This window comes from Lontra canadensis, unplaced genomic scaffold (genome assembly GCF_010015895.1).
Source record: "Lontra canadensis isolate GAN:19392208 unplaced genomic scaffold, GSC_riverotter_1.0 scaffold3, whole genome shotgun sequence".
Classification (NCBI taxonomy): Eukaryota; Metazoa; Chordata; class Mammalia; order Carnivora; family Mustelidae; genus Lontra; species Lontra canadensis.
In genome coordinates this window covers 38,526,177-38,542,443 of record NW_022630997.1, presented here as the reverse complement: position 1 = coordinate 38,542,443, position 16,267 = coordinate 38,526,177, and the positions used below count along the sequence as shown (strand labels likewise).

Sequence of the window (16,267 nt, the reverse complement as noted above, 5' to 3'; positions counted from 1 at the left end):
AGTTAACCCTCAGGGATCCAAGGCAGGGTCACAGGAACTCACAGCAGCCATCGCATTTTATGGATGTGACCTGGGAGGCCAATCACCCCAAGGAAAACAGTGTTTGTCTCCCCAGCAGCCCTAGAATGTATGAAGGGCAAGATGCGGTTTTCTGAACCTGGGCCATCTTGACCACAAGCCCCCCAGCTGATCCTTTTGGCCAAGTGCTCATGTAAACCAAGCGTCCCCCAGAATAAAAGATGGGCACTCAGTTGTGGCCTCATGTCTTCCAGGAGTGCCAGGGAAGATGGGGACTTGGACACTTTGGGGGGGGGGGGGGGGGGGGGCAGACCAGATCATGGTATGAGACAGGAGCTCCCACCTCTCAGCTCAGCATTATCCCAGATGGGAACCCCAACCACCTGATCTGGTACCCCCAAAAGTGCATTTATTACAGACCCACCACCACTGTAGTGGTTGGGGCTGCTTGGGCTCCAGGCCTGGCCCAGATGGGTCAGAATGCCATCTGAGGTGTGGCCCACGACCAGCACTGCCCACGAGCATCTCCCCTGAACCCTACACAGTTCTACTCCACAACCTAAGAAGCCTCCCCTCACCTTTTTGCAAAAGACCCTGACCCTCACCCCTGTCCCCAGAGTTCTGGAAAGCAACTCATTACAGCTGTACAGGTTTCCTCCTCTGGCAAACGAAGTCACTTGTATGAGCTTTAACCCAGAGCCAGGTCTACACTGTCAACTGACCTGCAACAGCATAGCCTGCACTCGGACAGATGAGGCTTCCTCTGGACATACGTCCAGTACCCCTTCTGCTGATGCCTGTGAGTCACGCTCTAACCAACTTCAGGGAGCAACGATCCACGTGCGACAGAAAAACCCAAGAGAGTGGGATGAAAAGACAAAGAGCTCCTGGAAATGGGGTATTACCATGTTCACGGTCAGATGCCAACCCACACAGCAGCAGCCTACACAGATGTCCTGGGCATTAACATCGATGCCAAACCCAGGTGGGCACTCACATTGTCATCCCTGTCTACAGCTGAGAAAACGGAAGCCCAGCAAGATCAGGGAACTGACTCAAATTTGCACAGAAAGAGCCAGCAATGCCCAGGGATGGGAGCCCAGGCACCTAGGTCCAGAGCACACGCTCTCTGCCTCAGTGCCTCACTATCCCCCGAACAACAGCCACGACTAGTACTTACTTCCTGCCTGGCATTTTCTAAAATGCATCCAAAACCCTTAAGAAAGCTACTGCTGTTAGTCCCATTTGCAAATCACAAAACAAAAACTTATCAAGATCAAATGAACTATCCAGGTCACAGAGCCAGTAAATGACAGCACTGAGTTTTGGACCTCCCTCTACCTACCTGACACCAGAGCCAAGGTCTTCACCTAAAGGTTCACAAACTTTTTGATCTTAGGACTGCTTTACATACAATCTTAAAAATGACTGAGGACTCCTAAGGGCTTTTGTTTACATGAGTAATGTAGTTCTCTAATGAGAGCTACCAGATTAAAAATTAAAACTAAGAATTTTAAAAATCTATTAATTTTAAAATAACCGAAAATCCATTCCATGTTGACATAAAATTTTTTCCTATGAAAAATTAACCACCCTTTCCATTACAAAACAAAAAATGTAGCAAGAAGAGGGACATTGGGGCGCCTGAGGGGCTCAGTCAATTAATCATCCGACTCCTGATCTCAGTTCAGGTCTTGATCTTGGGGTCGTGAGTTCAAGCCTCGTCTTGGGCTCCACACTGGGTGTAGAGCCTACTTTAAAAAAAAAAAGAGTGGCATCACTTTGCAACTTTCTAACGCTGTTGGTATCTGGCCTCATAGAGATAGCTGGAGTCTCTCAGCCGTGCAGTACCGCACGCAGGACAGATGCACCTGTAGAAAAGTCTGCTTGACAGCAAAGTCTGCGTGAGGATGAGTGTCAAAAAGGCAAGTGGTATCTTGTATCATTAAGAAAACAGTTTTGCGGGCCCTGGGTGGCTCAGTGGGTTAAGCCGCTGCCTTCGGCTCAGGTCATGATCTCAGGTTCCTGGGATCGAGTCCCGCATCGGGCTCTCTGCTCAACAGGGAGCCTGCTTCCCTCTCTCTCTCTCTCTGCCTGCCTCTCTGTCTACTTGTGATCTCTCTCTGTCAAATAAATAAATAAAATCTTAAAAAAAAAAAAACAAAAAAACAGTTTTGCCCTCACAGGCCTCCTGAAAGGACCTCAGGGACACCACGCCATGCTTTGAGAACAGGTGCTCTGTGCCATAATCAAGTCCAAGAAGTATCACAGAAACATCAACTCGAGAGTTTCAGACATGAAAAGCACAGCAGGCTCAGCAACTTGCCTCCAGGGAGATGAAGAATTTTCACCCCACTGGGGGAAGAAGGCAAAAGAAAGACGCAGCCCTTCCTTGGCTTTTGAGAAAGCTGGAGAGAGAAGCAGCAGGACAGAGATCGGGGTCATCAGGTCTGTCCCCACACATAGCCACGGTCTCCTGCACAGGTGAGGACCCGAGGGGAGCCAATCATTCAGACAACGCAGCGCTCGGACACTGCCCGCATAACCTAGGTGCTGGGTTATGTGCTGAGTGCACTCTGCCCTTAGCTGATTCAGGCCCACGGCACCCTCCCAGGGACGTGCTACGACCATCCCTTGAGAACCTGACACCCATAAAGACTGCACAGCCAGGAAAGCGGTGCACGCCCAGACAAACGTGGCGCAGGCTCAAGACCCAGGGCCCCAACCCTGACACTACACTGCCTCCCGACAGGTAGCGCTCCAAAGGGTTGAGCACACCCGAAATACATACAGGTCTGAGAAGCCATCAAACTCAGGGGGCCCCTGACTCAGGGAGCCATGCTGCCTGGATGCCTACCATTCCACAGTCAGGAGGGTGGAGGGCCACAGGGCACCTCAGGAAGAATCCCAAGATGGGCTAAGCCTGGATATGCCAAATTAATGGCAAGTGGTCTAGAAAATCCTCTCCATTCAGTCAATTAAAAATAAAGTTTTTCTAGGGACCTGAGTGGCTCAGTCCACTAAGCATCTGATGTCAACTCAGGTCACGTTCTCAGGGTCCTGCGAACGAGCCCCATGTTGGGCTCAAGCTCAGCAGGGAGCCTGCTTCTCCCTCTGTCCCTTCCTCTTCCGGTGCAATTTATACCTCGATGACGAGACTTCTTAAAAACCCACACTAACAACAAAACCTGCAGTGTCCCAAACAGAAGCCACCCTCCCAGGAGTGGTGTGGTCACTGGAGTTGTGGACCGTCAGCCCTCCCCACCCCCTCAGTACCTTACCACAGGTACAGCAGACAGCTTAAAGAACAAGCAAATACGAACTCACATCAGGGGAGTTGTCCACAGAAACTGCAAACGGCTTTCCCTCAGCACTCCTATCCCTGAATAGTTGTTCTTTTGGATTCAAATGCAAAAGTGTCCACTCTCCCCAACTTCATTCCTTCCTCTTTCCAATCTGGAAGCCACTCAAAAAAGTAGATTTTTTTTCTTTTTCTTTCAGGATTTTATTTGTCAGAGAGAGAGAGCACAAGCAAGGGGAGCAGCAGGCATCAGGAGAATCAGCCTCCTCACTGAGCAAGGAGCCCAACACGGGACTTGATCCCAGGACCCTGGGATCATGACCTGAGCCAAAGGCAGACGCTTAATCAACTGAGCCACCCAGGCACCAGAGAAGGTAGAGGTCTTTCTTCCTTTCTGTATCCAGGATGGGGTCCAAGGGGTAAGGGACTTAGACCACATTAAAATGGGGGTGCTACAGAGATCCCAAGAGAGCAGGCACAGGCCCTGGATTTTGGAGGCATCACACCAGGCCTTGGCATGAAAGGGAGAGCGGGAGCAGAATCCGGCAGGGAGACAGAACAGGCCCTTTTTACCACATGAGTCCTAGCTCTGCCTCCCAGTTGCCATGGCTGGTGCGGCCACCTCCACAGACCACTGAGGCTCAGCAAGGTACTTGGCAGCTGGGTAGTCTCCGCCAGAAGCCCCTTTGTCCTTAGCTCCCTCACCACCACATGTCAGCTGAAGGCCTCTCCCTCTGTCTTATTTACAGCTAGACAAATCACAACTCTGCTCCAGAGCCCTATGGGCCCATGGTGCCAGAGCCGAGGAGAACACTGGTCATGGCCGAAAGCAGTTAGGTGGAGTGACCATGCCCAGCTAAGCTTCCTGGCTATGTCCAGGCCCCGGCTCTCAGAGAAGCGAAGCAGGGGCAGAACATGGTCATCAGGGGCAGCAGCAAGCAAAACCAAGCCACCGTCCTCTCCAGCCCAGGAGAGCCAGAACCATCAGGAGAGACACAGTCTCTCATCATGAACCAGGGCTTCTGAAAGCACCTAATGTCACAAACATGTGAGAAGGTATCTCGGGCCTAGCCAGACCTCCTAACTCAGAAACCCAGGATGTGCAGTCAGCACTCCCATCCAGGCGATTCTGATGCCTGCTCAAGTTCGAGAACCTCTGGCCTGGACCAAAGTGGCATCTGCTGGACAGCGGCTTTCTTCCCCCTCGTTTTACTGGCTGTCCCGTAGCTACTGCCCATTGATAACACGCAGGGAGGGCCCCTTCCCCAGGGAGCCCAGGGAGATGCCCCCCCAAGTCAGTCAGGACAGGACAGAGGCCCAGCAGCTGCAGCCACGCCCACCTCTCACAGAAAACACTTGTTCTCCAAGCAGATGCTCGACTCAGGGTCTGCTCTGCAAAAACCCGAACCAAGAGAAGCAAGCACTGGCCTCTTGCCCTCTTGCTTCCTCACTGCTCCTACTTCTGAGGCACCATTCCTAAAAGGCCCAACATAAGGCCCACCTCCTCCGCGATGGACTCCAACGCCTCTCGTCAGACATAGCTGCTCCCACCCCTGAGCTGTTCGTTTCCTTCGATTTTCACTCAGAGGGCAGTGGCGGCTGGCTTCCCTCTCTGGTCCTATGGCCTGAATGCCAGTGTCTCCCCACCAAAATCCCAACAATCCCCCAGGTGTGGGATTAGGAGGTGGGGCCTTCAGGAAGTGATTAGGTCATGAGAGAGGATCCCACATGAGCGGAACTAGTGCCCTCCTAAAAGGACCCAGAGAGCTCTCTCCCCCTTCTCCCCGTGACGACACAGGAGGAAGACGCCATCCGTGGAGCTGAAGCAGGCCCTCACCAGACGCGGCATTTGCCTCGACCTTGAACTGCCAGCCTCCAGAACCGTGACCAACAGATGTCTGTGGTTCCCCAGCAGCCCAGTCTATGGTGGTCTGTTTTGGCAGCCTGGATGGACTGAGACACCCAGAGGACTGTGAGGTCAGGGGCCAGAGCTCTCTATGACCGCTCTAAGCACTAAGCATGTGCTCCAAAAGAAGTGCTCCCATTCTTTGGAGGAACTGAGAAAACAGGCCTCCGACCCAAAGGCCCAGGAAAGGAAGGGTCAGAAGGCCCAAGGAGTCGAGGTGAGAACCTGCCTGCGTGATGACTCACGGCACTTCCCATGCCAACCAGCACTGCACTTTCAAGGAATCTCCCCTAGGACACAGAGGAAGGCCTCCAGCTGCTTCTCTTGCCAACAAGCCAAGAGACCTCTTTGTTTAATAAGAAACCTTTCCTGTTGCCTCAATCTGTATAAAATTTAAAACTCAATTTATAAATGCTACCCAAGAATGTCTTTTCTCCTTAAAACTTCCCCAGTTGTTCCAGATCAGAAATAGAAGGCACCTGAGAAATCAGGTCAGGATGAACGGAGAAAAAAAAATATCAACTGCCTTAAACGAATGTGTGCTCCCAGGGCAGATCCCTGAGGCCTACCCACGGGACGGGTTACCTACAGACGGGCTGCATGGGCTGGGGGAGGCCTCCAAGAAGCCACACGCGCTCAGCTGATGAAAACTGCTGAAAAAGGTGTCCGCAGAAAGAATCTGGGTTAGCACAGGCATGGTGAGCTGTTAGCCGTGTCCCGCTGAGAGCCGAAAGGGGACAGGCCACCTGCAGACCTAATGCTAGCCAGGCAGCCGACCGGGCAGCAACTATCGCAGAGAAGACGCAACACCCAAGGCTTCCTCTACCAATTTTCTCTTATGTGGACTGTAACTTGTCATTCTTTTTCCACGTGGGGTTTGTTAAGGAGACATAAGTGGGAAAGGGGAGGAGATTTTGATTAATTGTTGGTGTTTTTGTTTTTTTTTAAATTTTATTTATTTATTTGCAGAGAGAGAGTATACACAAGCAGGGGGAGCAGTAGGCAGAGGGAGAAGCAGGCTCCCTGCTGAGCAAGAAGCCCCATGCAGGACTCGATCCCAGGACCCTGGGATCATGACCCGAGCCGAAGGCAGACGCTTAACTGAATGAGCCACCCAGGCGTCCCACGGAGGTGATGCTTTTATCGTAAGACAGTGCTCCTGCCTTGCCTTAGCTTTGTGGAGAGACCGTGAACAAACAAGAACAGCCAGTCTCTATCTGCCTAGGGGAAGAGCATCGCCTGTCATCAGGTGAGGCTGAGCCAGGAGGAATCCTCCAGGAGGCAGAGAAGCAGTCCCCATGGCTAACCCCATAGCTCATTCCACTCCAAGGGACAGGTCCAAGCCAGCCACAGACATTCCAGTGCCCTGGCCAGGGAAGAAGTCAGGCCAGCCCACCTCAGACCGGGAAACCTGTTAAATGTAGATGCCGGGCGCCATGCTCAGAGCTCCTGATGCAGCAGGTATGGAGCGGAGCTCAGAACTGGCATCTCAAACAAGGGCCTAAATGCTGCTGGTCCAGGGACCACATCGCACGAGCCACTGCTTAGGGCACAGACGAGTGATCCAGCGCAGTCAGTGTGAGGAGAGCCTGCCGGGAAATTTCTGGGAAGGCTGCTTTGCTGATAAGGAGACACGAGAGGACCCTCTTCATCCTCCGGACCCTTGTGATGACATATGTTCTTTTATCTGCTCTGTCCAGTATGGCAGCCACTAGTCACAGGTGACCAGAGAGCACTTGAAATGTAGCAAGTGTTACTGTGGAAACTAGAAACATTAATTTTAGTTCATTTTCGTTCAATTTAAATAGCCACCTGTGGCCAGTGGCTCCTACAAGGGACCCTGCAGCCCCAGACACTGTCACGTCTAGACGTGACAGCTGGAGCTGCGGCTACAGGCACCATGCCATCAGCCCGAGCCAGACACACACAGGGGCTCCCAGAGCCCCATCCCGGGGTGCTCAGCCCAACTTCAGTGGCTTCTTATTATGTGAGAACACACGTTTCTTTGTTGTTTAAGGCAGGGTGAGCAAGTATTCCCTATTGCTACAGCCAAAGGTCTCCTGGCTGATACAGCCACAAGGACATTAAAGTCAGCCTGCAGAACCGTGGGGCTACTCATCCCAAGGATGATGTCAACTGCTAGCATAGGAATGACAGAAGCTGGGCGCCTGGGTGGCTCAGTCAGTTAAGCATCTGCCTTTGGCTCAGGTCATTATCCCAGGGTCCTGGGATAGAGCCCCGCATCAGGCTCCCTGCTCAGCGGGAAGCCTGCTTCTCCCTCTCCCACTCCCCCTGCTTATGTTCCCTCTCTCGCTGTGTCTCTCTCTGTCAAATAAATAAATATAATCTTAAAAAAAAAAAAAAGATTGGAATGGACCTTTATGGGGAAAAAGAAAAAAAGAACAAAAGAAGCAAGACTTGGGTTCTGGTGATCTGAAGAGGGTCTGACCCAAAGGGATGCAACCAGACCGTTCAGCATTAAAGATCTGGGCACCAACACCCAAGGCTCAGCCTCCAACAGGAAGTCCACAGCACTGCCTTCTACCTGCTTGCCAACCAGCATCTGGGGACACTGCTGACCCCTCCTTCCCAAGGACTGAACCAGCTTCAGGTATGTGTGGAACCAACCAGCAGGTGGTTGACATGAAGCTTCTTCCAGAAGCTGCGAAGCTCTAACCGCATAAAAAATATCTTCACACTCCTGCTTGAAATTCCACAATTAATTGGTGTGGTTTAAGTAACACCTCTCTCTTTGGAGAGACTAATGCAAACGTTCCTAAGAAAGGTACCATGTTAAGCCCTAAAGTGTTGACGAGATGAGTTTGTCAGCTCTCTGTCAGATCACTGCCCCTTGTTCCCAAGAGTGAGCATGAGGGAGGCAAGAGAGGTGCACTCGGGGTTGAACAGCTTCGATTTTCCAAAAGTCCACATCGCCGTTCCAACCATCCAGACTGCCCCACCCCAGGGGCTTCCTGGGGGCTGGTCCCATGTTAGAAATTCCAACAACCCCACCATTTGGCTGGCGGACCCACAGCAGGCGGCACAAAGGATAAAGACTGAAGCTCTGGGGGCGCCTGGGTGGCTCAGTGGGTTAAGCCGCTGCCTTCGGCTCAGGTCATGATCTCGGAGTCCTGGGATCGAGCCCCGCATCGGGCTCTCTGCTCAGCAGGGAACCTGCTTCCTCCTCTCTCTCTGCCTGCCTCTCTGCCTGCTTGTGATCTCTCTGTCAAATAAATAAATAAAATCTTTAAAAAAAAAAAAAAAAAAAAAAAGACTGAAGCTCTGACCTATGGTCCCAGAAGAGTCCTCCCTGAACCCTGCACAGGGATGAGGGACCTGTGCCTGGCCTCACTGTTGAAATCCTGACCCCCTAGTAAATGTGAATGTGACCTTATTGGAGATACAGTCTCTGCCGATGGTCAGGTGAAGATGAGGTCAGCCTGGAGTAGGACTGGTGTCCAGCTGAAAAGAGGAGATCTGCAGACAGACACGCACAAGGGGAGAACACCACGTGAAGACAAGGGCAGAGACTGGGATGACACACCGGCCGGCAGGAGGAAGGACTGAGGCCAGGGGCAGACTCTGCCCCGATGCCCTGTGAGCCGTGAGAGGCCGAACTTCCGCCTTGTCAGCACTTGGCTACAGCATCCCAGAGGGTACCACGCTCCCTCCCTCCCGGCACCAGCCTCACCGGGCTGAGCTCGCTCACTGCCTTTACTCACAAAACCACCTCCCCCGTGGACCCCAAGATCCACAGGCACGGGGACCACGTGTGCCCTAGTCCCCACGCATTCTAAGCCCACTTGTAGCTCAGCAGAGGTACTAAGTGCCCGTCGAATTAACACATTAAAGGTCTGCCCCTGACGGGGTCTGGAGTCCTTCGCAAGAGCATCCACTTTTCCATCTGTCTATGCGCAAGAGATAATAATTGGACTGGATGACCTCCGGGGGCCCTTCCCACTACAGACACTCCAAGACTCTCCACCGAAGGTGTATCCATCCATCAGGGTCCGATCCGGACATGAGAAGACACATGAGGGTGTTAAACAGAGGGCACATGATGCAGGAATGGGTCCCAGAGGTGCGGGAAGGCTGGGAGACTGGGACAACCTTCCTGCTGGGACGTTTTCAGTGAAGGGAAAGCAGGACCAGCTGTGGGCTTCTGGAAACACACGGATGGGCTACTCCTGTCCCCAAGGCAACACATGGCCCAGGGGACTGTTCCTGCTTATAAAAGACAGTCCCAAAAGGGGCCATTCTCATGGACAGTGGTAATAAGGCACTAGGTTGGGGGCAGGGGGACAACAAACTCACTGAAAAATCCCAAACCCTGACAAAGTGAAGGAATGGTAGGACACAGCTTCCCCCCTGCACCTGCCAGCACCAGATCCCTGCCCTCCTCCGTTAGAAGGATGTGCTGCTGACTGGAGAAGGTGTGAATGGAATCAACAGAAGATGGCCCTATGAATGATCCAACAGGTGAGGCCAACTTCCCACTCCGGAGACTCAGGGCTACCTCAGCTCTCACCCAGACTCTCGCCCCGGACCCACCCAGTGCCCTCCAGGAAGGAGGGGTGCCCAGGGGTACTCACCCACACTGCTGAGAGAGCTGCTGCTTTCTGAGTCTGAGGGCATGATGGACAAGACGCTGTAGGTGGAGCCTGGGGACAGAAGGACAGACCATTTGTTACTAATTCCAAACTATTGTCAGACCAACTGATTTTTCAGTCAGTGCCAGACTGAGAACCAACACCAAGTCAGGGACTAGAAATCAGATCTAAGGGGCCAGGTAGGTGTGGTCAGCAGGGTTTAGTCCATGGTACTTCTGCCTGGCCTCGCACCTCACCTTTCCACCACCCTCCTGCCCTGGAAACTTATCCACGCACAGAGGGAACTCGAAGCCAGTCCGTTGCCTCTCCTTAAGACTTCTGGGAAAAAGCTTAGCAAGGGAGCAACATGCCCCAGGTTAAAAAAGGGTCTGGGGATTTCCTGCAGATCTTTATCAGTACGATGCTGGCTTCCGTGCAGGGAGGAACAGGGTAGAAGTTAAACATCTACGAACTATTTGTTCTTTCTGTCCCAGTGTTCTGCTCTCGGGTTCTGGCTATATTTAAGCTCAGTCTTTCCTAATTTAGTGAGCGACTGCCCCCTTATTAAAAATTACTCATAAAATTATGAGCAATTACACTGTCACCAAAGCCAAGGAACCTCTTTTTTGGCCAACACTTAATGTAGTTACCTCGGTGTTGGACACACAACTGCACCACAGTTCAGTTTGAATTCAAGGGTTTTCTAAGCTAGGATGTTACCCACCTCACATCAGTATAGCCTCTGGGTGAAGAAACCCATTTCCGAACCAGCTCTCATCCACACATGAGTAACTGGGTCACACTGAGCAAGTTGCTTGTTTTCTGGAATTCTGCTCCCTGGCCTATACAAGGAAGGGGTTCAACCCTTATAAGACGGCTTATAAGACACCTCAGGATTACACTTTCCCCGGATGGTGTGCTTTGTCTGTGACTATAGGTGACACCAAGTTAAAAGGGAGAACCCACCCAAGACTATCTTGGGAACTGAGATGGTGGGTCAAAGAAAACAAGATAATGGCAGGAATGCAATGTTTTGTCCTTGGATCCAAAAGAACTACGGAGGGAAGAGGTGTGTGCACCACGCAGAGCAGAGCGTAGAGCGGGTGAGCTAGAGATGGGATTTTTGCAGTAAAGCCTTTGAACAAGCCTCTGGGCTCTGAGAAGGAAAAGCAGCCAAGAACTAATGAGATCCAGGGCTCCAGAACCAGAAAGGTGGGGGCTAGATTTGAGGCTTCTCTCCCAGCTCAACTATTGACTAGCTAACCTAATACTTGCATACCCTCCAAAAGGACGGTAAAGGGATGAAGTGGGGGAGAGGAAGAAGGAGACTCATGGGGACAGGGAGGGAGGAAACCATCAGGGTGACAAGAGACCCAGAGCAGAGGGGGAGGAGGAGATGTAGGGCAGACAGAAGGGTAGCCCTGGTATACTGGCATGCAGGGGAGCTGGCAGGTGTGCCCCCCACCCACCCAGAAAAAAGAGATGAAAGCCCAGAGCAAAAAGAAAAAAACAAGGAAAAGGGACTTTGGTAACGGTGAGAACTAGGACAGTGGCCGGCATGACTGGTGGACTCATTATCAAATTTTCTGAGACTCTCTTAAAAACCTGTGGGTGTTATGCTGTTCTATATTTGTCCAAACCCCGGGAATGTGCAACACCACAAGTGAAACCTAATGTAAACTACAGAGTCTGGGCAACAACGGTGTGTCAGTGCGGGTTCATCAACGATAACAAACGTACCACTCCGGGGAATGGTGCTGACAGTGGGCAAGGCTGTACACAGGTAGAGGCAGGGGGTCGGGGGGAAGGAATTCTTTCTGCGTTCCCCTCAATTTTGCTGTGAATCTAAAAGGCTCTAAAAAAATTTTTTTTATTAAAAAAAAAAAGAAGAAGAAGAACCTGTGGATGTTTTGCATGGACTGAAGAGGAAGACGTAGGGAGTAGACAGATGTTCTGTCTTCAGACAGGACTGTCAAAGGGCTCCATCTGTGCCGAATGGCATCTGGCAGCAAGACAGAACATGGCAGGGGGTGCTGGAGAAGGCTGCGGCTGGGGGCGCCCAACTGTCAGGCCTGGCTCGGTCCCAAGAGACCTGGGAAGCGCGGGACCTCCTCCACACACACCTCACTTCACCGAGGCCCCCTGCCCGGCCTGGCCTGGTCCGGAAGCCACAGGAGGGTTCTGCCCATCACTCGAAGGGAGAAGGAACCAGAAAACTCCATTCAGCCCTGAAATTCCTTGATCCCACCAGAAAATGAATAGCAACGTTCAATGAAATACCTCTTGTATTTCAGGTTCCACCCACATGATTCATGTTGCTGTCCATTCAACATCTCTGCGTTTTTGTCTCAACAAAACAATGAGCACCACCAGTTTCCCCAATCATCTCTCTTCTCATACCATGAAGGGCAGTAAGTATTGCATAAGGATTGGTGAAGGATACCACTCCGTTGGTATCTTCAAAGGACAGAAACGTCAACACAATGCCAATTTTCTCAACTCAATCGACAGTCTCTTATTTTTTTTCTTTATGTGGACAAGGAAGGCTAGCCAGTTGGTATGTTGGTGGACTGTTTTCGAAAGATGCCTACTCAGAAAAGGAGGCACAAATAAACTCTCCCACTCAAACCTCCCAGATCTCTGAGCTGGGTGCGATCGTGCTTGCGACACCACGCTCCCTGCAGAAAGCCTCGCTCTTCCTGACTACGGGCATCAGAAGAGCCCAATCTTCCAGTAAAGCACCCCTTCTCATCAAGACGTCTCTTTCCTCCCCCATGGCCAGTTTCCACTGTTAATTACACTTGGCAGACATCCTTGTCTCTCTCCGCCCATCTCCCTTCCTGGCTGGGGGAGTCAACGGGCCAACCAACACATTCTGTTCTTCTTCCCTGTCCCTGAAGTCCTCCTGCAGAGGTTCTGGGGCATGACCTGGGGTGACGTGACATCTCTATCTGCATCTCTGGGCATCTCCGCCCCCGAGTTGGCTGGCAGGGCTCCTAGGAGCTGGGGGCTGGCAGGGAGTGATGCAAATTGGACAGGGCCCAGTTTTTACAATGTTCCCAGGGCCTTAGACGTCATTCAGAGGGGAAAAAAAGGCCCAAAGACGACGTTGTCTTGGTCATGCTTTGTCTCTGCTGCTATTGTTGTCTTAAAAAGCCTATGTGGTCAGGATGTCGGGAAAAGGCAAGAGGAGAGACGCTCCTCCAAAGTCACGTGGTGTCCTTTCAAAGCCAGTGGCTTTTGAAGGGCGGGTGTCAGGCATCATCTACCTCTGAGGTTTCACAATTGAATCTGGAGGCCAGCAGGAGTCTCATCTCACAGATGCACACTTCCCAGCCCCCCAAAATTTCCTCAGGAGTTCCACAAAGACACCCACGTCCCACATGCTCTGAAACCTAAGGCATACGCTCCACCTGGCAGAAAGGCCCAGACTAATGAGGGCTATGAAATTGGCCTGGCTCCCCCCTGGCACTGACCCCACTCCCTCCCCATGCTCCCCCAAGCTCCCACAGGACAGCCAGGCACTGCCACTCGGGATGCTCCCACAAACCCAGACAAGCCTGTGCACAGATCCTCAGAAGACTCATGAAGAAGTCAGATGACCTGGAAACATTTCCAGGAAAGAAGAGCAGAGCATGAGCCTAGATTTTTCATGGACGGGTAAACAGAGAGAGACACAGGGAAGGCCTCTACTGCCATTGGGACTACCGGGGGACCCAAGCAAAGGGCAGATTCTGATGTGGGCAGATGGGGGGCCCTGAGACTCTGCATTTCTAACAAGCCCCCAGGGCATGGGGTCCACAGACAGAATAAATGCAGGGCAGCAGGGCGCCAAGGCTCCCCAGAGTCATCAGGTGGGAAGCCAGTGCGAGCTATGGCAGAGGCCCTGAAACAGAGCCGGCAAACCCTGGGACCCACGCATTGTCTGCATCCTTCCCAAGAGCCCAGCCCCTGCTGTGTTTACTCTGTGACTCAGCCCCACGGGGTCATGGAGACCACTTCAAAAGAACTTTCAGTAAAATCACCAGAGCGATAACGGAATGGCCCAGTCCGCAGCCCATGGGGCCCAAGAGAGACAAACTTAGCTTGTCACCTAATACACCCCTCCGTTCACCTGGAGCTTATACAGGCCCCGTGACTCATACTTCCTCCCCATGAAAACCAGAAGCATCGAAGGGACTTGATCCAGCCTGGAGCCAGCAGGCAGAGTCCTCCCTGTGCTCCGGGAGGGTGAGGAGAGGCTGGCCTGCCGAACGGACCCGAGACAGTGCCAGATCGCTGGGAGCACCTGCATCCCCCCAACAAGCATCTACGAAGAGGAGGATGAAAGCAGGCTGCGAGTGCACTGGGAAGGCAGGCAGCCTGGCCCTGGCACCCTGTCCTCGTTCACACCTGAGGATCCCACAGATGACCGAGGGCTTCTGAGTTCTCGTACTCGAATGTGCCCATCAGGTTCCTGCCATGAGCCTGAGCCCTGCAAGGCCCTCGGACCAGGCCTGGGAAAGAAGACAAGCCAGGAGCTCAACAGGCTACCCAGTTGCTGTGAAACTCTGCGTAAGTCTCTTCTCCTCTCTGAGCCTGGGTCACTCGGCTGTCAAGGAAGGCAATAATGACTAGAAGTCCCACATGGGTACCAGCCTGCCTGGGCTAAACTCCCAACTCTGCCACATGGCTGTGTGCCTTTGGGTTAGTCACTCGGCTCCCCCTTGCCACCATGTGCCCATCTGTCAAATGGGTTAGTAAGAGTACTTACCTAATAGAGGAATCTACAGAGTTCATGTGGAAAGGGCCAGAAACAGCACCTGGCACGAGTGCTCTACGTGCTAGCTGCCACCACTGTAGTCAAACCAGACCTTCCCACCCTGCCATTCTCAATCCTCTGGTTACTGAAATTGATAGCTGTACTAGAGTGACAAGGTCAAACAGGTTAGGATAACACACTGCCAGACTATACAGTACTCAACTAATAATAATAATAATAGTAATAGTAATAGTAACAGCAGCTAATAGACATTGAGCACTATTAAGTATCAAGTTGTGCTAAGCACTTGGCATGCACTGTCCCAGTGAATTCCTAAAACAACCCTGAGGCTGTCATTAGGTCCATTTTACGGAGGGGAAAACTAAGGGTTAGGATAATTAAGAAACTTGCGTAAGGTCTTGATAGAGCCGATAGGAGTATGGACAAGATAGAAGCCCAGTTTAGCCCAAAGTCTTCAATCTTTTTTTTTTTTTTAAAGATTTTATTTTATTTATTTGACAGAGAGAGATCACAAGCAGGCAGAGAGGCAGGCAGAGAGAGAGGAGGAAGCAGGCTCCCTGCTGAGCAGAGAGCCCGATTCGGGGCTTGATCCCAGGACTCCGAGATCATGACCTGAGCCGAAGGCAGCGGCTCAACCCACTGAGCCACCCAGGTGCCCCTAAAGTCTTCAATCTTGATCCCTACACCCAACGCTGCTGCCAGGCTCTGAAGGTGGAAGGGCAGTCACGGGAGGCTTCATGGAGGAAGCAGCCTGGAGCTGGCCCTGGAGGATGGTGAACTTGGACAAGCACCTGAGAAGCCAACTCAGCTTGGAGGAAACACAGGCAGAGCCTGTCCCCCTGTGCAAGCAGAAAGTCTCCGAACAGAGCCAGCCCCCCTGGGCCCCCACCCCACCCCACCCCACCCCCAGAGCCACTCCCCGCCCTCCTTCCCCCACCAAGAGGACACCCAATAGGCACTGCTGAGGCGGCATTGCTGAGCCAGAGATGGGGCTACAGAGATGGGACTACAGCTGAGCAGACGGTGAGAGGAGCCATGGCTCCATGGCCCTGACATGTGCTGTTGCTTCCTGCCCGCCCCAACATCCAGGGCCATGATGGGGGCAGAGGCCAGTCCCAGAGCATGGACACGCACATCCAACAAGCACCAACTCCGTGAGCTGCAGAGACGAGGAAGGAGGCAAGAGCATGAGGAATGCTGTGTGCTGTGCAGAGAACACCTCCCTGCTTCTGAGGGCCACGGAAGGTAGTGGGAGGGTGCTCCCCCCATCTGCCAACGAGAAGCCCTCCTGCAGAATCACAGGCTCAGTGCAGCCACACATCTCCCCAAGGCCTCAGCTTCCTTCCCTTTAAATATATGGCCCAAGGCTGTGGACACAGACCAAACTAGGAGGCTGACAAGCCCCAACATGTCAGAGAGGTATGGGGTGACCACGGCCCCGGAACTGAGCAGCCAGAACATGGCACAGCCATTAAGGAAGTCCTGCTTCCTGCACCCTCTGTGCCTGCCTCAGGACGGGAAAATCACCTTCTCCCCAGCATGCACAGGAAGGCCGGCAACAAACAGGAGGCCTGCTGTTCCAGGTCCGGTGAAGATGCACCCCCCCCCCCTAGTGTGCATAATCCACCCCCCAAAGTGTCAGGTTTGTAAGTAAAGACCCCATTAGTCTTCCCCAACTGAGAAAGAGCTGC

At 52.5% G+C, this 16,267-nt stretch overlaps 1 protein-coding gene across 4 annotated transcripts in view; it reads right to left on the bottom strand.

Annotated features, from left to right (window-relative positions):
* DLG5 (discs large MAGUK scaffold protein 5) overlaps positions 1-16,267 on the bottom strand; it is a 116,152-nt gene that overhangs the window by 57,173 nt on the left and 42,712 nt on the right. For 3 of the 4 annotated variants that reach the window (XM_032839043.1, XM_032839063.1, XM_032839053.1), the window contains exon 2: positions 9,818-9,886. The exons of the other annotated variant lie outside the window; for it this stretch is intronic. In XM_032839043.1, coding sequence (XP_032694934.1) covers positions 9,818-9,886 — 69 coding nt within the window. The remainder of the gene's footprint in view (positions 1-9,817; positions 9,887-16,267) is intronic. 4 annotated transcript variants of the gene reach the window in all.